Consider the following 26,798-nt stretch of genomic DNA (forward strand, 5'->3'; position numbering starts at 1 on the left):
GCCCAAGGGATTGCTGGAAAACAGGATGTCATTAACCCTATCACTCTCATGACATCTGACATGGGCTTCCTGATCGGTCTGAAGCTGCGCTACCGCTAGACCCACTTTATCTTCTCTGATGGGAGATAGACCTTCCTCTCTATTGAAGAGATCCTGTATCCCAGGTACGGTACTTCCACTCATACGCTGACTCCCAACTCTTTCACATCACTGAGTCCCAAAACCCCCCCCCCATATTTTCATTTCGCATCACTGATCAAAAAGACCACTACCAGAGACTAGAAAAATGCCTCACATTGATAGACGACTGGATGACCACGAGCTCCCTCAAACTCAACGCATCCAAAACAGAGCTTCTCCTCCACGCAAACCGTAAAACAAAGACTGAGAACCCTTGGACACCACCCACCATCCTTGGACAGACCATCTCCCCAAGCACCAAAGCCAAAAGTCTCAGTCATCTTTGACTCAGAAATGTCGATGGATGCACAAATAGGATCGGTAGTCAGTGGATCTCACCATCTCCTTCGCCTACTACGTAGACTCATCCCCTTCATTCCAGAAGAGGACAAAGCAGCAGGAGTGGGAACAATCATCAATTCCCGGCTTGACTACGCAAACTCCCTCCGCATAGGACTACCTAAATACCAGTGTAAATTGTGGGGTGGGTGCAGCGCTAAAAATATTTGAGTGTAAGTGGAAAACTAAAACAATGTCCCTACACATCAAGAATATAGATTAAAAAAAAAGTATAAAAACTAAATTAATTCACATTCAGTAGTGGTGAAAAGTTTTCCATGGTTTTAGTTTTCCACTTACATGTTTCACCACTACTGAATGTTAATTCATTTAGTTCTCATATTAATTTTTTCTAATCAAATATTTTTAGCGCTGCACCCACCTCACAATTTACACTGATTTTAGTTTTGTATTGGAAGACTTTTTGGTTCTGGCAGCTTTATTTATAACCTAAATTGTTTCATTCAATTTTTTTATATAGTTTACTTTCAAGCGCAGCGTTAACCTTTTGTTTTTTACTACCTAAATACCAGATTGCACACCTCCAAGTCATCCAAAACACTGCAGCAAGACTGGTAACAGGATAAAAACCATCTCCCCATCCCTGAGGAGCCTACATTGGCTAACCGTAAAGGACCGGATCACTTTCAAGACCCTCTGCTGCCTCACCCATAAATGCATTCAAGGAAACGTTCCACAATACCTATGCGAGAAAATAAAACACTACACACCTAAGCGCAGTCTTTGATCAACTAACCAAAACCTCCTCCTCATTCCCAAGTCCCACTACAAATCAAAGGGAGAACGAAGATACGCAGTCCAAGGACCACGGTTATGGAACGCTCTACCCGCCAACATCCGCACGGAAGATCGGGACTTCAGAAAAAAACTCAAGACCCATCTCATATGCAAGTTAGTCATAAAAAATGTTTCGGGACCTGGGTCCTGCCCCAGGGGACATGGATCAATGCAAAAAAAAAAAAAAAATTAAAAAAGGCCGTTTTTCGGGAGCAGTGATTTTAATAATGCTTAAAGTGAAATAATAAGTATAATATTCCTTTAAATTTCATACCTGGGGGGTGTCTATAGTATGCCTGTAAAGGGGCGCATGTTTCCTGTGTGTAGAACAGTGACAGCAAAATGACATTTCAAAGGAAAAAAAGTCATTTAAAAGTACTCGCGGCTATATGAATTGTCGGTCCGACAATACACATAAAAGTTCATTGATAAAAACGGCATGGGATTTCCCCACAGGGGAACCCCGAACCAAATTTGAAAAAAAAAAAAAGGCATGGGGGTCCCCCTAAATTCCATACCAGGCCCTTCAGGTTTGGTATGGATATTAAGGGGAAACCCTCGCCAAAAAAAAAAAAAAAAAAAGCGTGGGGGTCCCCCTCAAAACCCATACCAGAAAGGTCTGGTATGGATTTTAGGGGAACCCCCGCGCCAAAAATAAAAATGGCGTGGTGTCCCCCCAAAAATCCATACCAGACCCTTATCCGAGCACGCAACCTGGCAGGCCGCAGGAAAAGAGGGGGGACGAGAGAGCACCCCCCCTCCTGAACCGTAACAGGCCACATGCCCTCAACATTGGGAGGGTGCTTTGGAGTCCCCCCCCCCCCCCCCCCCAAGCACCTTGTCCCCATGTTGATGACAAGGGCCTCATCCCCACAACCCTTGCCCGGTGGTTGTGGGGGTCTGTGGGCGGGGGGGGGGCTTATCGGAATCCGGAAGCCCCCTTTAACAAGGGGGCCCCCAGATCCCGGCTCCCCCCGTGTGAAATGGTAAGGGGGTACAAAAGTACCCCTACCATTCCACAAAAAAAGTGTCAAAAATGACGAGTTTTTTGACAATTCCTTTATTTAAATGCTTCTTTCCATCTTCCTTCGGTTTCTGCCTCCATCATCTTCTTCCTCCGATCCTCTGCTTCTTGCTCCGCAGCATCTTCTTTCCTTCTTCGTGCTCGGGCCGCTCCGCATCCATGATGGGAGGCTCCCACTGTGTGACGCTTCTCGTCTTCTAACGGTTCTTAAAAAACGAAGGGCGGGGTGGGTGATTCCGACCCCTCTGAGGTCACTGGGAAAGCCTCGGGGAAGTCCCCGTCAAGTTCCCGTGGGTCAGAGGGGGGCAGGGTCACCGGGTGGCCCCACCCTCCGTTATTTAAGAACCGTCAGAAGATGAGAAGCACCACAGCGGGAGCCTCCCATCATGGATGCAGAGCGGCCCGAGCATGAAGGGGGGAAGAAGACGCAGAGGAAGATGCCGGACGAGAACACCGGAGCAAGAAGAAAATGGAGGAAGAAACCGAAGGAAGATAGAAGAAAGAAGCATTTAAATAAAGGGATTGTCAAAAACTCTCTTGTCATTTTTAACACTTGTTGTGAAATGGTAGGGGTACTTTTGTACCCCCTTTACCATTTCACCCGGGGGGGGGGGGCGGGATCTGGGGGTCCCCTTGTTAAAGGGGGCTTCCAGATTCCGATAAGCCCCCCGCCCGCAGACCCCCACAAACACCGGGCAAGGGTTGTGGGTATGAGGCCCTTGTCCTCATCAACATGGGGACAAGGTGCTTGCCCTCCCAATGTTGAGGGCATGTGGCCAGGAAGGGGGGGTGCTCTCTCGCCCCCCCCTCTTTTCCTGTGGCCTGCCAGGTTGTGTGCTCGGATAAGGGTCTGGTATGGATTTTTGGGGGGACCCCACGTCATTTTTTTTTTTAATTTGGCGCGGGGTTCCCCTTAAAATCCATACCAGACCTGAAGGGTTTTTGAGGGGGACCCCCACTCTTATTTTGGCGCAGGGTTCCCCTTAATATCCATACCAGACATGAAGGGCCTGGTATGGAATTTAGGGGGACCCCACGCCATTTTATTTTTTAATTTTTGTTCGGGGTTCCCCTATGGAGAAATCCCATGCCGTTTTTATCAATGAACTTTTATGTGTATTGTCGGACCGACAATTCATATAGCCGCGAGTATTTTTAAATTACTTTTTCCTTTGAAATGTTATTTTTCTGTCAGGCTGTTCTAAACACGGGAAACATGTGCCCCTTTACAGGCATACTATAGACACCCCCCAGGTACGAAACTTAAAGGAATATTACACTTTTGTTTCACTTTAAGCATTATTAAAATAACTGTTCATGAAAAAACGGCCACTTTTAAAACTTTTTTTTGCATTGATCCATGTCCCCTGGGGCAGGACCCAGGTCCCCAAACACTTTATGACAATACCATGCATATAAGCCTCTAAAATGACCACTTATGATTTCTCCCATAGACTTTTAAAGGCTTTCGAATTTGCCGCGAACACCCCAAATTGTTTGCTGTTCGGCGAACTGTCGATGTTCGAGTCGAATATGAGTTCGACTCGAAGCTCATCCCTAGTTGGGATCAGCTGGGACTTGTTCCGACTGATCAACCAAGAGAACGCAGGAAAAAGTTGTGCCTCCTGTAAGTTCTCTTCTAGCTGCTGATAAGACTGGGTGACAAACAGAAGATTGTCCAAATAGGGGATCACTGTAACGGCCCTGACACGCAGTGGAGCTAGGGCCTCTGCCAGGAACTTTGTGAAAATCCTCGGAGAGGATGCTAGTCCAAACGGCAGTGCCCTGAATTGGAACTTCCGAATTCACCTTGACTGCTAGTCTGAGGAATTTCTGTAAATCCCGATGTATCGGCACATGCAAATATGCGTCCCAAATATGAGGTCGAACATCACCATATAACAATCGGGAAACAGGAGATTCGTTACCGTGAAGATTCTCCATCCTGAAATGCTTGTATCTGATAAACTTGTTCAGGGGGTGGAGATTAAGCATCAACCTGAACTTGCCTGACGGCTTTCAGACTACGGACACATGGGAGTATACCCCTGGCCTCGTTCCGCATGTGGTACCTGGCTGATAACCAGTTGATCCAACAGCTCTTCCAACAGCAAACTCAGAGCTCCTGCTTTCTCCCGGTCTCGGGGTAAAGGGGTGACCAAAAAGGTGGGTGGGGGAATGGCATTGGCAACTCCAACTTGTTGCTGTTTTCTATTATCTTTAATATAAACGGGCTTGAAGTTGCGTTCGACCATTGCAGGAGGAAGTCCCCAACCTTCCTCCCACCGGAACACAGGAGTCACTGGGGCTTTGGGGTGGTCTGAGGAGGATTGAATAATATTCCTCCTCTACCTTGTCCCTTGTGACGTGTCCAGTGGTTTTTTAGGACAACCCTCTCTCTCCTGTTAGGTCTGCTGCCTGAAACCACGAAAAAGACGTCTACCCTCAGGTTTTTTCTTTTTCTCTGGGAAAGCTTTCTTCTTGTCCTGGGAACGCTCCAAGGCCTCCAGAAGCCCGGGTCCAAGGAGGCGATTGCCTGAGAAAGGCAATCCACAAAGCTTGCGCTTTGATGCTGCATCTCCTGACCAAGCTTTCAACCATACGTTCCTTCTTGCGGCATTTACCAAAACTGCTGACCTGGCTGCTAGCTTTACAGATTCCGCAGAAGCGTCAGCTAAGAACCCAACTGCTTTAAATAATAAAGGAAAAGATTTTGGCAGTTGTCTGGACATGCCTGCAGAAATGTGGGACTGCAACTGGGTTAACCAGCATTCTAAATTTTTGGCAACACATGTAGCTGCAAGGGCTGGTTTAAGCCCAATAGAAGAGGCATCCCAAGCCCTTTTTAGCAGTACATCACCCCTTTTGTCCATGGGGTCCTTAAGGGATCCCAGTTCGTTGAAGGCCAAATCAGTCTTTTTGGAAACCTTCGCCAGCGCGCGCATCCAACTTGGCCATGTCCCTTTCAAAGGGAAATATACGTTTAAGACTGCCTGAAAAGAACAGTCTTTTAGGGTGTGCTCCCTCTCCAGCAAGATCAATTCTACTAGAGATTTGAGCACGGGGAAAACTCTGGATTTCTGTGCAGTGACCCCCTGATACATAAGGTCATGCTTAGAAAGCTGTACCGACTCCTCTCTGATCTCCAAGGTGTTATAAATCGCCTTTAGTAAGTGCCCCACATCGTCCAGCGCCAATCTGGACCCTCAGGAGAAATCTTCCTCAACCTCAGATTCGGAGTCCGCTTGGGAAAAGACAAGCGACCTAAGTTCCCTCTCCCTATCTTCCGTATCCTCCTGACTAGGTTCAGATAGGATAGGCATACTTGCTGCTCTAGACAGGGGCATAGAGGGACCTTGCATCCTATCCATCATTCCCTTAAACGATTTGAATGTGGATGCAATCTCGTCTTTAACAGACATAAGGATTTTATGACACTCTGTCATAGAATCGTAATTAAACTGCTGATACATTTGGAGCAAAGTGGCTTCTCCTAATTGGAACCCAACTTTGACCCGCATACGGCACATCTTCTCCTAGGGGGCTGCATCTGGGTCTTGTCCTGTGCTTTACCCTGAAAGCCAAACAAAGAAAACAAACGCCTATGAGAAAACTGTCCCAGACCTACTCCACCACTGTGATAAGGTCTAAAAGGGGGGGGGGGGCGGGGGGGGGGGGGTTGTGCCCAGCCCTTCACCTGTGGTTCTCCACCCAGGGAAGGACATCTGGTCATAAGGACCCCCCATCCCCCTCAGAGTAAGACATAGTCAGCCCTCACCACGCTTACCTGAGAGGTGCCGGTGCCAGAAGAACCAGAGTCAACCGCCTGAGATACTGCAGTGCCCTCAATGGCTCCTCGGTGCTTGCTACAGCCTCTGCTGGATCCATCACTGGCTCCATATGCCTTGTGCGTCCGCTTGACGCGATGAGACTGGACCTTGTCTCCGGCGCCTAATGACCTAGCTCCACCGGAAGTGACCTGTTGCATCTCTTCCATTCGCTGGAGCCCAGAAGCCCCGCCTCTGACACTTCCCCTCCATCATACCCGGAACTAAAGTGAACAGGTGCAATCGGAACCACCCGAGATGTGCCTTCTAACCACACTAGACGCCATCCGTCAGTCAGACCAAGGGGTAGTGGAGGAAAGGTACAGCGTGATGGTGTGGGGTCCTGCTACATCTCCAGGGGTCCCGACTGAGCCTTGGGCAGCAAAAACAGCAGCCCTCTCTTCCCTGTAGACAGAGGGGCGCTGAGGCAGAGGAAAGGTACTTCCAGGTGCTCACACAGTACAGCCCTGAGTATGGAGCTCCCCAGGCCTTAACATGCTTCCTTCCCATCCGGCAGGAAACACAAAAAAACTGAAGGGGAAGGCCTGGAGGACCTCCTTTTAACCATTTGGGTGAATGTGTTTCCTGTCCCGGAGGGAGGAGCCCTATATCTCAGAGGCTGTCCTGGAAGACTAAGAGAAAAAGCCTCTTGTGGGCAGTAAAGGAAGGCCCGGACTTCCAACGCGGTTCAATCATCTTCTTGGCCTGTGGGAGGATTGTACTCTTGCTCCCCCCCAGGTGAGGCTCGTCATGTCTTCATCCAAAGTAGCGACGAAGAAACGCTCTCCCTGAAAGGGCAGCTTGGAAAGGAGTAGAGCAGCATCCAACGATGCTCCCATACAAATGAATGGGAAAGTCCATCACAAAATACTTCAGGCCCTGGACCAACTGGTCTGCCAGATCCACATACACCTGATACACTTGTCTGGTGGACAAACTTTGCTGCAGAACCCTGGCTCATTTAGTAAGCCCGGGATCTCATGTGCATTTAAAAGGATAAAGCAATAACAACTTCACCCAACATACCCTCCACACTCAACTGCCGTGGGTCTGCTGCGGGCTTTGGTAGCAAGGGATGAAGGTGGAAAAATAAACCAGCATTTGAGTTTAGAAATCCAGTCAACCGGACATTTTCCAGCCTCCCGGGCTCCAGTTGACACACATTGATGATCATAGAGAAGTTTGTGACAGTCAGAAGTTCTTTAGGATGTCAACATTGTTTGGCACGATGAGCCATTTGGTGTGATGCCTCGATTACAGCCGTTGTTATTGCCACTCTCCTCTTCTGCTGTATGCTGACGACATCCGAAGAGACGTATCGTCCAGACCGGTTGGTCAATAAGCCTTTCTGACTTGTATGACGTATGTCTTTTCAAGTCATTAAGTTCCGGTAAGCCTCTTGATGTCCCCGGTGATGGCCCCTGCACCATTTTAGATCCTTTGTCCACATGTGGTTTTTTCATAGCTCACTCACCTGCCAGATCCAGTTGATTCTTTCTACTTGAGAACCTGGGGAGCTACTGATCCACCATTTTTAGTGTTTAACCTCCATAGACCTTTGGTGGTGGTTTTTTCTTCACATTTTTTCTACAATCAATATTGTGGACTTTTTATGTTTCAGGACATTTTCATTTACAAATTTTATGGTGTTAGATTTATTGGACCTTCACGGTCTCCCAATTATATTTTATTAATGTTCACATTTGATAATTAAGATTTATCAACAGTTTTTTTATTTCATATTGTTTTGATATATTAGCACAGTGTTACTTTATGGTGTAATTTATATTCTATGGTTATACTTTAAGGTGACGATATATTTTCACAAATACTTATTGAGTGTTGTTCTGACCTATATGTCTATACAATATACTAGGTTTTGACACATTTCCAATTTATTTTTTGGGGCCTATAGCGCTACACTTTTTTCCGTTTTATTCCGTTTTATTTCCCTTTTTCTGGCGCAGCGCTGTACTCAATTCCCCCTTTTTGTATCATTTAGTAAGCGTCTAAGACACCAGGGTCGTGGCCTACACAGGCTGCAATGCAGACCCCACAATAGTAGAGAGTGCGGGCGACTGATTCTGCAGGATTCGCCAATGAGGGACACTTCCTCCACTGGAAAACCTTTAACAGACATAGGCTTGTGCGTACCTAAGGTGACGGGTACGTTGTTGGCCGCCCCAGCACAGTCTTCAATTTTAAGCATCGGGAACAATCAGTGTGGTCCCCCCAGCCCTTTCTCCTGTGTGATTAGAGGCAGACCTCACTGTCCAAGGAATTATAGCCTCCCATGGCTTCCGCTACCATTTATATGCCGATGACACCCAAATCTCTCTCTTCCCCTCAGCTCACCCCATCAGTCTCCTCACACATCAACAGACATATCAGCCTGGATGTCACATCACTTCCTCAAGCTGAATCTAAAACCGAGCTCATAATATTTCCTCCACCACGAGCCCCTTCCCCTGACTTCTCTGTCAAGATCAATGGCACAACTATCAGTCCGTTCCCACATGCCAGGGTGCTAGGGGTAACCCTAGACTCTGAACTGTCCTTTTGGGCCCACATCCAATCCCTGTCCAAATCATGCCACCTTCTCTAGAACACGTCCCTTTTTAACTAATGACACCAAGCTTCTAATTCACTCCCTGGTCATCTCTCACCTCGACTATTGCAACTCACTCATTGGATTACCTTTACACACACTATCCCCCCTTCAGTCCATAATGAATGCTGCTGCAAGACTCATCCACCTTACCAACCGTTCAGTGTCCTCTAACCCTCTCTGCCAATCCCTGCACTGGCTTCCACTCAAATAAAATTCAAAGTACTAACAATAATTTACAAAGCCATCCACAACTCTGCCCCCAGCTACATCACTAACCTAGTCTCAAAATACCAACCAAACCGCTCTCTTCAATCCTCCCAAGACATCCTGCTCTCTAGCTCCCTTGTCACCTCCCATGCTAACCTCTAGGATTTCTCTAGACCTTCTCCCATCCTTTGGAACTCCCTACCCCAATCTGTCCGACTGTCCCCTAATCTATCCATATTTAAACGATCACTGAAAAACCTCGCTTTTTAAAGAAGCTTATCCTGCTTCTAACTAATGCATTGTTTTACTTTCTCCATCAGCTCATTCCCCACAGTTAACTTTTGTATCAATTAACCCTCCCTCCTAGACTGTAAGCTTTAACGAGCAGGATCCTCCGATTCCTCTAGTACCAAATTGTAATGCAACGTCTGCCTTAATTTTGTAAAGTGCTGCGCAAACTGTTGGCGCTATATAAATCCTATATAATATTAAGGGAGGCATCTTCAGGGCCGGCAGAATAGGCAGAGCAGGGGGGCACTTTCTGCTTGCCTTGTGCCCGAACACTTCCTGTACCCAGGAGATTAATGACTCCAGGACTGCTAACAGCATGTCCAGGGGGCCAGAGGACCCTACCACCCCCATTAGGGGGCCATGTTCGCCTAAGCCATACAGCCCAACCTCTGTATGCAAGGCACTGCCAAAATCTAGGACACCCATGGGTAACAAATGAAATACCAGAGGCAAGGGGGGGGGGAGAGGACCCCACAGGTGTCCCACACTGCGTCCAGGGAGGTAAGGGGGGAGACATAATTCAGCTGAGTGTGCAAATAAGGCTCCCATGACTGAATATGAAGGGGTGGGCAACACAGCAACAAAGTCCACATACCCAAAATCTCCAAACAAAAAAAGGTGGGAAACCTACTACAATGCTGCATCCAAGAACTTTCTCCCAAAACTGGCTTCAGCAAAGGAATAAACATCTATTCAAAAAAACTTGGCAAATCAATAAGGAGGACCAGTAGCAGCTTTGCAAACTTGGATAGAAACTGGATGCTGAAGAGTCCAAACATTACTGGTGGAATGGGAAAAGGGGAACACTGACTTTGATACCCATGGGCCTTAGAATTACGGTGGGTTGCTCCGTTCTAAGCCTTTATGACTCTTTTATTATAGGGTCATATATAGCTGGTAAGAGTGTAGTTTTCCATAAGAGGTAGACTTTTTATTCCACGTGGACTCATATGCATCTATGTCTGTATTTATTGGACTAATTTTTTTTTATCTATGTTGCATATTTCACTTAAATATTGGATTTCGGTTTAGCGCAGCTCAATGTTATAACACTGTACAGCATAGCTAGATAGAGAAGCCAGGGGTCTGGTTCATCCCATACACTACCATAGCCCTGCCCACACAGCCACCTATTCAGACTCCAAATCCCAGGGCATGATGGGATTTGTAGTCTTAGTATGAGGTGACAGAAACAGGAAGCGATGTTGTCACTTCAGAGATCACTTCTGGGGCCCAGAGATAGAGAAAATTCTGTGTAAAGACATGACACTACTGCTTTTTAAAATTGAGTTTTGTACACAGCGTGCGATTATTTCTTTCTAAATAGAAAGAAATAACTCGTCCGTCGCACACCTTGCCTGTCCCAAGTAGCTGTCAGGCAAAGGCAGCCTCCTCAGGTCAATTCATCCAGGCCACACCAACATGTTTTGCCTTGCCCCCAGGGCTTAAACATGGAAGTCTAATATTATTATACAGGATTTATATAGCGCCAACAGTTTACACAGCACTTTATAAAATACAAGAGGATTAAGAGGGCCCTGCTCAGGAAAGCTTACAATCTAATAGGGTGGGGCAGGTGGTACAAAAGGTTGTAACTGTGGGGAATGAGCTGTTGGAAGTGGTAGGAGATTAGTTGGAGATGTGATAGGCTTTCCTGAAGAGATGAGTTTTCAGGGATCGCCTGAAGGTAGCAAGAGTAGGGGATAGCCGGATAGATGGAGGTAGCGAGTTCCAGAGGATGGGAGAGGCTCTGGAGAAATCCTGGAGACGAGCATGGGAGGAGGAGATGAGAGCTTGAAAGCAGAAGGTCTTGAGAAGAGCAGAGAGGTCGATTTGGGTGATATTTGGAGACAAGATTGGTGATGTAGCTCGGGGCAGAGTTGTGAATGGCTTTGTATGTTGTGGTTAGTATTTTGAATTTAATTCGCTGGGTGATTGGGAGCCAGGTGTAGGGATTGGAGTAGAGGGTTGGCAGACACTGAACAGTTGGTAAGGTGGATAAGTCTGGCAGCAGCATTCATGATAGACTGAAGAGGGGATAGCCTATGGAGAGGTAGGCCAATGAGAAGGGAGTTGCAATAGTCAAGGCGAGAGATAACAAGCGAGTGAATGAGGAGCTTGGTGGTTTCATTTGTTAAAAAGGGGCGAATTTTAGAGATGTTACGGAGGTGAATTCTACAAACTTTTGACAACGATTGGATTTGAGGCTGAAATGACAGGTCAGTCTAGGATTACACCTAGTACCCTGGCATGAGGGGAGGGACTGATTGTTGCATTGTTGATTTTGATGTAAAAGTCATGGAGGGGGGCACGGGTGGGGGGGAATATTAATAGCTCAGTTTTAGAGAGATTTAGTTTAAGGAAGTGGTGCGACATCCATACTGATATGTCAGTAAGTTAGTAATGCAAGAGGAGACTGAAGGAGTGAGATTTGGGTGTCATCAGCGTATAAGTGGTATTGGAAGCCGTGGGCGGTTATTAAGTGACCAAAGGAGGAGGTGTAGATAGAGAAGAGAAGGATATGAATATAATAGAAGAATATGTAAATGTTATCACTATCCCAGAGCTCTTCTTTAATTATCCTGTGGTCTAACCACTTGCTATTTAATGAATATACAAAATAGGAGTTGGAAACATCAGTAGAAATACTGCGGCTAAATATGACAGCTCCTACTCAGGGGTACTGGCTGTCCCGGAGCTGGCGGCGACTCATCCCTGCCCATTCAGCTGTCAGCCGGGGAACATGAAGTACCCAGTGTTCTACGATCTATGCTTAATTAGGATAGATTCTTCTCCTGCAGAGCCTCCTAGGACACTAGCAGAAAACTGGGGCATGCTGACAGGAGAGGTTATTCTAGGCTAGTCTACAGTTTTTCTCAGTGTCCAATACTTCTGTTGGTGGCAATATAACCAAAAGGTTAATGACATCCGTGCCCCCCCCCCCCATATACATTAGAGTACCCAGGATTCTGTGTGCAGAATATGAAATATCAAGAAACTGTGCAATTCAACATGGTGGCTCAATTAAAAAAATATGTTATACTATACCTTCATGTAATCATCTTGAAAGACAGGCTTGTGGAACCTTCCATCACCAGAAAACAGACAGGATACAGCAGTTTGTATGCTTCGGTCAATTTTCTACAAAACAACAATACATTTAATGTCTGCCCTGTTGATATCACAGTAGAGACTATGAATAACTAATGACAATGTGGCCGCTTATACACAGTTGATAAGCCACTTTACATTTTATTCAACATAAAGCAATGACAATGTTACCTTTTGGGGACTTGTTGAAACTAAGGCATTTTGCTCTGGGATTGCATAGTCTGCCTGCAACACTTCACCACAGGCTGTCTCAAAGTCATTTCCTGTATAATTCCAAGTTAAAGCCTACAAAACAGGAAAACCATATGTAAAACAAATCGAAAAATTGGATTTTTGTGTCCACAATAAAATTCTTTTCTCTGGAGCCCACTGAGGGACACAGCTTGATAATAAAGTGGTTTCTAAAGTCAAGCTTTTTTTTCACCTTAATGCAAAAACCCCTCCACTTACTTCCCCGAGCTCGCTGAACTTACCAGAGTCCTCTATTTATCCAGCGTTGTGCCCAGCTGAAGCTCTTCTCTCCCCTCTTCTCTCACAGGCTATACTAAGAGCAGTGGGAGCCTTTGGCTGCTGCTGTCAGTCAAACTCTGCACAGAGTAGGCAAGTTTACCCTCTTATTGACTTTACAACCACTTTAAGCGACCCCTTAGGTTATACTGCCAAGTACAGGAGAAATGGCACACAAAAAAAATGAAGGCCATTCTCTTGAGGCTATAACCAATTTCACCTCTCACCTGCTCAGCTGTAGCAAGTAGTCCAAAAAACAACAGTATATAAAAGGCAAGAGCTGCGTCCCTCGTTGCACTTCAAAAAAATATTTTTTACAGTGGAAACAAAAATCCTCTTTCCACCATCGTCCATTAGGGGGGTCAATAATTAGCCCCTTCCCGTCCGGCCTATAGTAATATGATGGCTAAGCGGGAAGGGCTGCTATCCTGGGTGAACGTTATGACGTCCTCCCAGGATCATTCCACTCTGCAATCTGTCACCCGCTGTGTCCACTGGACACAGCAGATGACAGATCAGTGTACCAGGCCACTGTCAATATGTAATCGCTGTGACCAATCACAGCAGACCACATGGCAATTGTACACAATGAATGGCTTCTGTTAATAGTGTACTATTGTGTTGATCTCTGATTTGTCAGTGATCACATGGTACAGACCGGGCCAATCACAGTGCATCTGTACCACGCGATAGATGTGGCCAGTCAAAGCTTTTTCGCAATAGTACACACTGGATGAATGTCATTCATAAAAAATGGTTGCTTATAACAGTGATATTCACTACTATAATCAGTAAACATAGTGTGTAAAATAAACAAAATCCTGATCACCAAAAAGGGGTCATTTGTACTGTCCTGGCATAGGGCCTCAAGAAATGTGATAGGCCGTCAGTACATCAGGATTGAACATTATATATATATATATATATATATATATATATATATATATATATATATATATATATATTTGTGAACCTTCCTACAGACTAAATATACTCCGATTTGTTTGGTGTTTTTTCCCAAAGAAATGTAGTAGTATACATTTTAGCTTAAAATTTAGAAAGATTTGCAAAATTTTACAATAAAATTTTCATTTTTTTCATTTAGTAAGCAAAATGTGAAGAAAACCCACCAAAAGAAAGCTTTGTGTGCAAAAAAAATGTTTTCATTTAATTTGGGTGCAGTGTTGCATGAGTGCGTAAATTGTTGTGACCTGCGCTGAAAGCTACAAATTGCCCTGGGCAGGAAGGGGGTGAAAGTGTTTGGTATTAGAGTGGTTAAGCAACCTAGGGATTTCCAAAAGCAGTCCAAACTGAGGGGTGGACATGCTCAAGTACAGACAAACTAGCCCATAAAATAATAAATAAAAGGGGAAACCAAGGGCATTATATAGCTGCTTACAGGACCTTTTGATTCAAATTGGCATCTGTGGAAGCAGACACATTGTGCTTGTAAAAGTTGCAGAAAGCATGAAGACCTAGAAATGTAACACACAGGTCTGTTGACAAAAAGCCCCGGCTGCCTTAGAAAAGTGGGCTTTAACAAGGAAAAGAGGCACTCTCACATAGGCCTGCACAACAACCTGTGGAATCCACTTAAGAGATCATAGATCTGGAAGCCAAAAAACCTTTTCAGGAGCTTCTAGAATGACACAAAGTTAATCAGTCTGCCTATAAGCAGTGGCAGAAAGAAAACTCAGATGGCCCTCAACACATCCAGGCAAATGAAGATAATCTAGGATGAACTTGTTCCAGACACAGGGAAGGCAACAAAATCCTCAATTTGGGTAAAGAGCCAGGGTCTTGATGTTAAAACAACCTTGTTTTTTATGCAAGATCAAATGGAGGTCATACAGGACAATTCTGAAAACACAAACCCTCCAGGCCACAGAAGTGGCCAGGAAAAAAAAAGGCTACCTTATGCAAAACAAGCAATATGCCTGTACAGCGGGTAATATAAATAATGAACACGTCACCATTTTTCTAGGTAGATTTCTAAAGGTGCTATTAACCTGAAAAATTCACCACGTCGGTACAAACCCATGCAATCCATACAAAGATACCAAAACAAATAGGTTCAGAAATTAAGTTGTGTAATTCAATGGAAGGACACTGGGAAAAAGTATTGAACACACTAACTGAAATGTAATAAGTTGTACAAAATCCTGTGTTGGTAATGACAGTTTCAAGATGCCTCCTGTATGGAGAAACTAGTCGCATGCATTGCTCATAGGGGTGGTGAAATTGTTGCATCAATGCATCGCGATTCGGGTTTCCCCGATGCGACACCGATGCATTCGACCGGAAGACCGATTACCGGGTGATGTCATCCCGACTTGCCCCGCCCATCCTGGGGGAGCGATCCGAGCGTATTGTTAAAATTACTGTGTTTTAATAAATGCCATGTTACAATGAAGTGCCCCGCTGTATGTGCTCTTTAAAAAAGAAACGGAACTTCATACCGAATTTCACAGTACAATACATCCTGCTCATGTGACTGCCCTGCCCGCCTCTCGCGTCTCTCCTGACGTCAGCGGGGAATTCTCAGCCCCGCCTCTCTTCTGATCTGATAGCTACAGTCAGCGGGCCGGGCTGAGAATTCCCTGCTGACGTCAGGAGAGCGTGAGAGAAGAGAGGCGGACAGGGCAGTCACATGACCAGGATGTATTGTACTGTGAAATTCAGTATGAACTTCCATATTTTTTTAAAAAGCACATACAGCGGGGCACTTCATTCATTGTAACACAGCATTTATTAAAACACGGTAATTTTTACAGTAAGTAGAGTACAAATGTGTTTGTACTCTACTTACACCTCACGCTCCGTGCTGACAGTTGCCTGGGCTTCCCCTTTGAACATTCCACTGTTAACTCCTAGTTTGCTGGAAGGTGCAAACAGGAATGCCAAGGAACTGTCAGCACCAGTGGCGGCCCATGCATTGTGGGGGGGGTTAATGAAGTGATGGCTGCATTTGATTACTTGGCACAAGTGGCTGCATTTACTGGGCACAAGCAGCTGCATTTACTGGGCACAAACGGCTGCTTTGGATGGGCACAAGTGGCTGCATTTGATAGAGGAGGTTCAGTACTTTTCAGTTTGTTTGCGCCCCCCCAAAAATTTTGAGCACCAGCCGCCACTGATCAGCACAGGGAACGTCACAAGTCTGTCGGCTGTGGATTGAAATCCCTCCTGACCTCCCAGCAGCAGTGTGTGAATGTCTGTACCTTGTAGTGCACCGGATTAGTGCACTTTTTAAGGTAGTGAGGTTATTTTTAATTCAAAGCGGAGTTCGTCAATTTCTTGTTTATTAAAAGTTAGCAGCTACAAAAAAAAGTATCTTCTGACTTTTAAGACACTTATCTGTCCCACAATCCAGCGGCGTGGCCACCCAAACCCTCCCTTCTCTTCCCTGCCTGTCTACGGCGCTGGCAATACTACTGTGGGCATGTCTCATTGCGCTGTCCTGCATAGCCGGGCAATCTTTTGGGACCTGTGATGCGTCCCAGAAGATTGCAGGGTGGAAGGGCCGCCTAGGCAGTCCAAGCGGAAGCTCGGCGGTAATCCTGATGCATCGCAGAATCTAATAAAATCGTTGACCAGATAATCGTAATCGAATCATGAGACCAGTGAATATGCGCACCCCTAATTGCTCAGGTGTGATTTTGGCCCATTCCTCCACACAGTTTACAAATCTTGAAGGTTCCATGGGTCTCTTCTATAAACTCTGATCTTTAGTTCTTCTTTGAAACCAATTGAAAAAGTTTCCTTGGCTTTGTGTTTGGGATCACTGTCTTGCTGAAATGTCCACCCTCGTTTCATCTTCATCATCCTGGTAGATGGTAGCAGATTTTTATCAAGAATGTCCTGGTACATTTTTCCATTCATCCTTCCTTCAATGACATGAAGTTTGCCAGTACCGTATGCTGAAAAACAGCCCCACACCATGATTTTCACACCTCCAAACTTGACTGCTGGTATGGTGTTTTTGGGGTGATGTGCAGTGCCATTGGACCTCCAAACATGGTGTGTATTATGGCATCCAATAAGTTCCAATCTGACCAGACTATTCTCCCAGTATTTCACAGGCTTGTCTAAATGTTGTGCAGCAAACTTTAACCAATCTTCAGCATGCTTTTTTTCAGCAATGGAGTCTTGCATGGTGAGCTTGCATACAGGCCATGGTGGTTGAGTGCATTACTTATTGATTTCTTTCAAACAATTGTACCTGCTAATTCCAGGTCTTTCTGCGAGGAGCACCTGGTTAAGGCCGGTTTATGGTGAAATGATGTTCTTTCCACTTCCGGATTATGGCCCCAACAGTGCTCACTGGAACATTCAGAAGTTTAGAAATCCTTCTGTAACCAATGCCATCAGTATGTTTCGCAACAATAAGGTTGTGGAGTTCTTGAGAGAGCACTTTGCATTTACCCATGTTTGTGTGACACCTTGCATCCCCCTTTCCCTTTCAATACCCTTTCCCTGTGTCATTTCATTTTATTACACAACTTAATTTCTAAACTTATTTGTTTTGGTTTATTTGTATGTATGTATTGCATGGGTTAACGACATGTGGTGAAAATTCCATGTCAATCACCCCATTAGAAATAGATTTACCTAGTAAAACGGTGACTTGTTCAATGCTTATTTTACCCGCTGTAATTTTCATGAAAATACAAGGTCAATGAATGATTAGCAAGAGGGCATCCGAGCTTTAATAATGCTAAGGGGGACAAATGTCCTACCCACAACTGCAGGAAAGAACAAACATCCCACCCAATAAGAACATGGATAAACCCCTAGAGACTCACACCAGTAAAATCATTTTAAAACAAAAGGCTTCCAGATTTGATGTTCAATCTTGTGGAAGATGTAGGGCCTTTTAATCCCTTTAAGTTAGTTCAGAAATGGCTGCCAATCTAGGTAGTCACAACTTGAATTTGTAAGTAGTATAAAAAAGCATAATCTTTCTGTGCCAAGCTCAACCTTGCAGATAGTGCATATAAGGTCCCAATTTGAAGATACGCCAGCAGCCACAGGGCAATCACCCTTTCATTTGGTGCCATACCCCTTATAAATTACCAAAAAGGGTGTGCAACTGCAGAAAAATTAGATTTTTGTACTCTGAACAATGCTCAAGTTCAGGGAAAGACATCAGAAGGACCATTATTAAAAGTCACCATAGGATATTGCACATTAGGACACAACCTGCGAGGTCTGCGAGTGCACGTAGGTCTGCGAGTGGTCTGCGAGTGCATGTAGGTCTGCATCCCAATAAGTATGCTCCATTGAGTGACACTGGTGAAACCAGTCAGGGACCAGCAATGCTGGAGCTGAGGGACTTTCCTAGCTGCCAGGGGAAGAACTCCTCCAGTGAGAGTGGGAGGAAGCGAAGGGAAAGGAAAGATTCTGGTGGTAGGGGATTCGGCACATCACGGATCTGGTGGACAGATTACTGGGAGGGGCTGGGAAAGACCCAGCTGTCATGGTGCACGTTGGCACCAATGACAAAGTCAGAAGCAGATGGAGTGTCCTAAAGAACGATTTTAGGGACTTAGGAGCTAAATTGAGGAAGAGGACCTCCAAGGTAGTATTCTCAAGAATACTACCGGTACATCGAGCCACACCAGAAAGGCAAAGGGAGATTAGGGAAGTAAACAAGTGGCTGAAGAGCTGGTGTAGTAAGGAGGGGTTTGGGCTCCTGGAGAACTGGGCCGACTTCTCAGTCGATAACGGTACTATAGAAGGGACGGACTGCACCTAAATGAAGAGGGTGCAGATCTGCTGGGAATGAAGATGGCCAAAAAGTTAAAGGGGTTTTTAAACTAGGTGATGGGGGGGGAGGGTCCAGAGGTAGAGATAGTCAGTGTGGAACATATTCCAGAGGGCAGTATTGGGGGCATTAGTGGTAGGTTGACCAAAGCACAAAAACCCAAGGTAAGTAAAGAAGTCCTAGTTGCAATCTCGGAACACCCAATACGAGGATAATATGCGACCGGTCTAAACTACGTGGCATGTTCACCAATGCCAGGAGTCTGGTGGACAAGATGGGTGAACTAGAGATACTGTTGTACAAGGAGGATTTGGATTTTGTGGGAATTTCAGAGACCTGGTTCAACAGCTCTCATGATTGGCTGGCAAACATTCAAGGGTATACCCTTTATCGCAAGGATAGGGAGGGTAAAAAAGGGGGAGGGGTATGCCTATATATCAAGAATAATGTACAAGTGAATGTGAGAAATTACATCACTAAAGGGAGCTAGGGAAGAGCTGGAATCCCTATGGGTAGAGCTCCAAAGTAATGAAGCTAAGGGGAAAATAATACTGGTAGTATGCTATAGGTCCCCTAACCTGACGGAGGAAGTGGAGACAGATCTCCTATCACAATTTGGATTAGCAGCAAGGATGGGAAGTGTTATCATAATGGGTAATTTTAATTATCCATAGACTGGGCGGAGGGAACCGCGCATTCATCTAAGGCTCGCCAGGTCCTTAATGTCTTGCGGGACAATTTTATGGGTCAGATGGTAGACTCACCAACTAGAAATAAAGCATTACTGGATCTACTGATTATTCACAATACCGACCTGATTACGGATGTGGAAATACGGGGCAATTTAGGTAACAGCGATCACAGGTCAATTAGTTTCAGTATAAAATCACACAAATAGGAAACAAAGGGAATACAAAGACACTATTTCAAAAAAATTGGGATAAAATCTTAGGAACAAAGAACAAGGAGGAGAGATGGGTTTGCTTTAAGAGCATATTAAATAAGGGCATTAGCCAATGCATTGCATTGGGTAATAAATTTAAAAGAGCGAACAAAAGTCCTGGATGGCTTAACTCCAATGTAAAAATGCATATAAAAGCAAAGGAGAAGGCCTTCAAAAATACAAGGTTGAGGGATCATCATCAGCATTCACACTTTATAAAGAATGAAACAAGAAATGTAAGGGTGCAATAAGGGCAGCTAAGATAGAACATGAAAGACACATAGCAGAGGAGAGCAAAAAAATCCCAAGAAATTCTTTAAGTATGTAAACAGTAAAAAAGGAGGACAGACCATATTGGCCCCATAAAGAATGAGGAAGGACATCTGGTTACAAAGGATGGGGAGATAGCGAAGGTATTGAATTTATTCTTCTCCTCAGTCTTCACGAGGGAATCGAGGGGCTTCAGTAACCAAAACTTGACTGTTTATCCTCAGGACACATCGCAGGAAGCACCTCCGTGGTTAAGAGGACAGAATCAAAATTAGACTTGAGAAACTTAACATTAATAAATCACCGGGACCAGATGGCTTGCACCCGAGGGTACTTGGGAAACTCGGTCAAGTGATTGCCAGACCGTTGTTCCTAATTTTTACAGTCTACTGACTGGAATGGCACCAGCTGATTGGAGAAAAGCCAATGTAGCACCAATATTTAAAAAGGGCCCAAAATACATCCCTGGGAATTACAGACCAGTTAGCCTAACATCAATAGTATGTAAACTCTTGGAGGGGTTGATAGACTATATACAAGATTTTAGTAATGAGAACGGTATCGTTAGCAGTAATCAGCATGGATTCATTAAGAATTGTTCTTGCCAAACCAATCTACTAACCTTCTATGAAGAGGTGAGTTTCCAGCTAGATAAAGGAACGCCCGTAGACGTGGTGTATCTGGATTTTGCAAAAGCATTTGACACAGTTCCCCATAAACATTTACTGTACAAAATAAAGGTCCATTGGCATGGACCATAGGGTGAGTACATGGATTGAAAACTGGCTAAAAGGGCGAGTTCAGAGGGTGGTGATAAATGGGGAGTACTCAGAATGGTCAGGGGTGGGTAGTGGGGTCCCCCTGGGTTCTGTGCTGGGACCAAGCCTATTTAATTTGTTCATAAACTACCTGGAGGATGGGGTAAACAATTCAATCTCTATTTGCAGACGATACTAAGCTAAGCAGGGCAATAACTTCTCTGCAGGTTGTGGAAACCTTGCAAAAAGATCTGAATTAATGGGGTGGGCAACTACATGACAAATAAGGTTCAATGTAGAAAAATGTAAAATAATGCATTTGGGTGGCAAAAATATGAATGCAATCTATACACTGGGGGGAGAACCTCTAGGGGAATCTAGGATGGAAAAAGGACCTGGGGGTCCTAGTAGATGATAGGCTTGGCAATGCCAAGCTGCTGCTAACAAAGCAAACAGAATATTGGCATGCATTAAAAAGGGGATCAACTCCAGAGTTAAAACGATAATTCTCCCGCTCTACAAGACTCTGGTCCGGCCGCACCTAGAGTATGCTGTCCAGTTCTGGGCACCAGTCCACAGGAAGGATGTACTGGAAATGGAGCGAGTACAAAGGGCAACAAAGCTAATAAAGGGTCTGGAGGATATTAGTTATGAGGAAAGGTTGTGAGCACTGAACTTATTCTCTTTGGAGAAGAGAGGCTTAAGAGGGGATATGATTTCAATATACAAATGCCATACTGGTGACCCCACAATAGGAATAAAACTTTTAGCAGAAGTTTAACAAGACTAGTGGCCACTCATTAAAATTAGAAGAAAAGAGGTTTAACCTTAAACTACGTAGAGGGTTCTTTACTGTAAGAGCGGCAAGGATGTGGAATTCCCTTCCACAGGCTGTGGTCTCAGCGGGGAGCATCAATAGTTTCAAGAAACTATTAAACACCTGAATGGCCACAACATACAGGGATATACAATGTAATACTGACATAATCACACACATAGGTTGGACTTGTGTCTTTTTTCAACCTCACCTACTATGTAACAATCCAAGGGTGGCCCCTGCTGGTGGTCAAAACAGCCCATTCACAACACACATTCTGTTGGTAGCCAACAGTATAAAGACATGTAGTACCAAGACAAAGTCCGCATGCAAGGGTGGTGCTGTCTCCTTCAATGGACTCAGGATTTTGCAGCGTACAAAAATCAAATTTTTGGTTTCATTTACAGACGGATTAAAACGATTATAGGAATGTTCCAAAGCAGCGCCAAATTTCAAGGTTGAGGACAGATTAACAAAAAGGAACAAATCCTCCCTGTAGAGCCCTCAAATATCCACAGAGACCAACAGACTATGGTTTGATTTAAGCTTTTTATGAATTGTTTTTGTTGTATTGCAGCACCAATTGTTATACAAGTTTTTAAAGGAGTATGACAGGTAAAAAAATCTGGCGCATGGACAATGTCAGAAAGTGATGAACACAAATACTGAGAGAATACATTAAAAAACATGTATGAGAACCTCTCATCTATGGACTACACCAAGGGAAATGTGATGGTTTGTTAAGTTACAGATAAAAAAAGGGGTAGCATTAGGACTGGGCAAGTTTAGGGGAAACAGCTATGTGGAATATGTTGAGGGAAGCTGCAACAGTCCATGCATACAAGAAGGTCCATGAAATAGTTCATAAAAAGGCAAAGTATGTAAGTGCTGTAAGGCTGGGACACTGGAGGCTGCTATCTTCAGAGATGAACTGACTCTGTAGAAGTATAGAAGAAAAAAAAAAAAAAAGGTCTCTAGAAGCAGATCGCTCCGAGTACGTAGCCTAGCAATCCCACAGCCTTCTCCGCTTCTCCCGGGGATGTCACATCTGTCCTGTGTTCCATGCTGGTCAGAGTGGATTTCCGGGTGACAAGGCATCCATGCCCTGATTCCACTCGCATTTTTGGACCACAGGCAGCCCAATATTTGTGTCGGGTATAACTATTCCATATCATATAGTGTACTCCACAATCTCACACTAAACAACTCCAAAAAAGAAAAATGAGTAAACGACAATGCTGATTACATACAAAATCATTTATAATGCTAACAAAAAAAGCAGGAATGACCCCCCCCCCCTTCTCCCCTCAACACATACCAAACTGATACCGGAAAGTAATATACTTAATAGACTACATCTGATTACCTTAACACTGTCCAAAGCTGCCAAGAAACAAGACCAACAAGCAATTATAATGCTGGATGTTATGTACTTTCACAGCTTATATTGCTATACATAATCACTCAGCAGCAACAGGGCAGCAAGCGTCCTCAAGTGCAAACAGTAAAAGATAGTGACTGGATCAACAAAATAGACTTTGCAAAAGTAGCAATAGTTTTCCTATATAGTCCATGTGCACACAGAGGATATAAATATGGGATGAAGTAACACTGACAGCAGCAATGTATCATTTCTGGAACTACAAGTCCATGCAGTATCTTCCCATTACACTCCCCTTCAGGCTTATCAGAGCCAGCACATTAGAGTCACTGAATGATTATAATCACCTTCTCCAGTATGTTAGGAAGGGTTAAACAGTACATACATGCAGTTGGTGCAAGACAAAACAAACTCCTCAATCTTCACAGCACTTATCAAAGCCAGTAGTTATTGCTAAAATGCAGACAGGAAAGTTGTTCCCGATTGGACATGCAGCCCAAGCACACTGGAAGAAAAGCAAGTGGGTCACTGGGTAATCGAGTCAACTGTTCAAATGTGTAAAAAAAAAAAAATAAAGAACTGTACCGCATAACTTAATAAAATCCAGGATACACGGTCAGCGCTGAATCCGTGGTTATAGAACTCCCAAGTCTCATAATGGAAAGCACTGTGAATGTCCTATATATAATGCTGCAGTTACAAGCAGAGCCTAAGAGCAGACTCACCTGCCAGGCACATATCAGTGTGTAGTGGTAAGGAGAGGGTTGGTGAACACTAGGGTTGCACCGATACTTTAAGACAGAGTACAGGTACCGATACTTTTTTCAAATACTCATGTGACAGTGGCAATAATATGGTGTGCTCTGTCAGTAATTTATTTTGTTTCCAATTTTATTTTTTACAATTTATATTTTTTTACAATGCTTTCTTTTTTTTGGGGGGGGGGGGGGGGGAGTGGACATTTTTTTTTTTTTTTTACAATTTAAACTTTTAAATATTTATTGCTAATTTTTCTGTACTATTTTTTTATCAGCCTGTTTTTCGTGGCTTTGGGGAGACCCCCGATATCTCCCCTTTGAGACAGCGAAAGGGACTGAGGACAGATTCCCCAAGTCCCTTCCTCTGTAGCTTCAGCTGCACGGAAGATGAATGGAAAGGAGACAGCGGCTCTTGTTAATTCATAAACTGAAGCATCGTAAACTGTTTACAATGCTTAATTACGAATGGACAGTCAGTGATCACTGACACGGTGCATTCGGAAAAGGAAGGAGCTGGTAAATTACATTTACCAGCTCCTTCCTCCTCTCTCCATCCTGACAAATCCAGGACATGGGGGACCCCGGAGGAGCCAGAGGACACAAGGGGACCCGGAGAGCACAAAGGGGGACCCGGAGGAGGCGACACAGACCCGGGGAGCATGGGGGGGACCCGGGGGTGATCAGTGAGGGCAGTTACAAGCATCAATCTCCCTGACAGCCACAGGAGGGAGAGGAGAAGCGCCTGTCAGAAAAGCTATACAGAGAGATCGGTGCTTGTAACTGCCTACACCGATCATCTGTGATGCTGCCCAGGTATTGGGTCAAGCATTTACACAAGTACTCATGCAAACGCTCGGTATCGGCACCGATACTAGTATCGGTGCAACCCTAGTGAACACCAACTGGTTTCGTCTGACTGTGGACTTCAACAAGTAACGTCTGAGCATATCCCTAGTGTTTATAGCAGGAAGCAAGTCATCCAATTCAGCCCCAATTTAAAGGATTAAAAGTAAAACAACTTCTTCAAACACCATGCAAGAAATTGACCATCATGCCAAAAATCATGTTTCTCATTCATCTTATCTGGGATGGTCACCTAGACTTACTCCTGCAAATTAAATAATGAACAGTAACATGCCTATACATCCCAGCATATTATACTATGTACCGTATACACACTGTACCCGTTTTCACACAGACAATTGAAACTAAAATTGCTGCAATTTTTTCAAAAAGGGAAATACACAGTCCTTGTAGGGCCACAGACCTCCATAAATTTTAAAGAAACACGTGAAAATCCATTATATGGATTTAAACCAATCGAGGGGAAGGTATTTAACAGAGCCACGCTGTTTCTTAGGAGCTCTAAATCAAAATCACTTGGTCTTTTGGGCCGCTCAAGTTGACAAATTCTTTTCACTTTTAGACCAGGGGATTAGCACTATGGCATCAAAGGGTGCGCTAGTAGACTATGGGGGGGACGGACCTTCAGCAGGGCAAAAGTTTATCTGTTTTGAATTGGCTTCCTCTCGCCTGGTTTCCACTATAGCTAAAACACAAAACAATGGGTTCCCCTAAGTGGACTTTCCCGGCACTTGCATAGATAAAGAAAAATTATAGAGGTAGAAAACGTTGTACATAGTAAAAAACATATAATTTTATTTGTGTTGAAAAATACAAATGTTAAAAACAAGCAATGGATATCTGGAGTAACATAGTAGAACTACATAGTAACCATGATGAACATCAAATAATGAGTAATGATGGAAGACTCTTCTCAAGCCCGACGCGTTTCGGGATATTTTTTATTTGTAAGGTCCTTCTTCAGGGGCATATTGAGAGAGAGGGGTTCATCTGAACTGAAGGGCTTTAATTGTTTGCTTGTAGAAAGGAGATTTTTGTTAAAAACAAAGAAAACCACAGAGAAAGGGCAGGATGTGGGAATAAGCAGTAATGGTATAGCAAGTATGAATGCTTATTCTTAGGTGGTGAGGGCTGCAGGTTGGTAGGCTGCAGTCTCCATAGAGGAGTGCGACAGTGTTCCCGTCCCGCCCGACCCGGGCGCGCGCAAGCCAGAGTGGTATGCTGAGGTCACAGGAAGGCGTCTCTTAGGAAGAACAAGTGTTAATGTAGTCAGCCTCACAACCCAGCGTCCGGCATGTGTAGCGCCTAAAAAAAGATATCACGAAACGCGTCGGGCTTGAGAAGAGTCTTCCATCATTACTCATTATTTGATGTTCATCATGGTTACTATGTAGTTCTACTATGTTACTCCAGATATCCATTGCTGGTTTTTAACATTTGTATTTTTCAACACGAATAAAATTATATGTTTTTTACTATGTACAACGTTTTCTACCTCTATAATTTTTCTTTATCTATGCAAGTGCCGGGAAAGTCCACTTAGGGGAACCCATTGTTTTGTGTTTATGCATTATTGGACGTGGCACGGCTTTCCTCCTAAACAAGTTGGTCACCCTCTTTCTGCCCACTATAGCTAAAAGTGAGAGTATTGTGGGGTACTAATGAATTAGGGTGTGGGAGATGGGGTAAACACGTCTGGAAGGATTATACGGAAACCCAGAATGTCTTAAAACAAATCATTGTGGTGAAAGGGTACCTTATAAGTGGTCTTAAAGTATGCGACCAGTGGTGTGTTGTAACATTTGAGGCAAAGCTCTGACTGGTTGAATTTTAGAGCCAAGTTTGAAAGCTTTGCACTGTGAAGTGAATACATTCCAAATATAGCCCCGTTTCACAATGGCAAGATACAGGGCGACCCCGTCTTGCCTGTCCACCGACACTGGACTGTGTATAATAATGCCTGCCTGTGGAGTAGCTGGACCACGTTGCCGCTCAGCAGATACCCTCTGAAGTGGCACCGGCCCCCTCTGCTCATGAAGCTGACACAGCCCTGGTTGAATGTGCTTTAACTAGGGGCGCTTGCCTGCCAAACCGTATGCTTCTGCAATTGTCATTCTAATCCATCTGGCAATGAAGGATTTTGACGCTTTACCTTCCTTACGTGCTCCCGCAAAGTTTATAAATAAGGATTCTGACTTTCTGAAGTCCTTGCTGACCTCAAGATAAGCCAAAAGGCTTCTCCTATCTAATAAACTAAAACTTCCTTCATCGACTTCTGAAATGGAATAAAATGTTGGCAGGATAATGTCCTGCGTTCTGTGAAACGAGGAGGCTACTTTGGGGAG

General features: G+C 44.5%; 1 protein-coding gene across 1 annotated transcript in view; it reads right to left on the bottom strand.

The window, feature by feature from the left end:
- DAZL (deleted in azoospermia like) overlaps nt 1-26,798 on the bottom strand; it is a 143,031-nt gene that overhangs the window by 73,664 nt on the left and 42,569 nt on the right. The window contains exons 9-10 of the mRNA XM_073632750.1: nt 12,560-12,673; nt 12,326-12,418 (exon numbers count right to left, since the gene is read on the bottom strand). Of these exons, the coding sequence (XP_073488851.1) occupies nt 12,326-12,418; nt 12,560-12,673 (207 nt within the window). The remainder of the gene's footprint in view (nt 1-12,325; nt 12,419-12,559; nt 12,674-26,798) is intronic.

The sequence above is a fragment of the Aquarana catesbeiana genome, linkage group LG05 (assembly GCF_042186555.1).
Source record: "Aquarana catesbeiana isolate 2022-GZ linkage group LG05, ASM4218655v1, whole genome shotgun sequence".
NCBI classification, from domain to species: domain Eukaryota; kingdom Metazoa; phylum Chordata; class Amphibia; order Anura; family Ranidae; genus Aquarana; species Aquarana catesbeiana.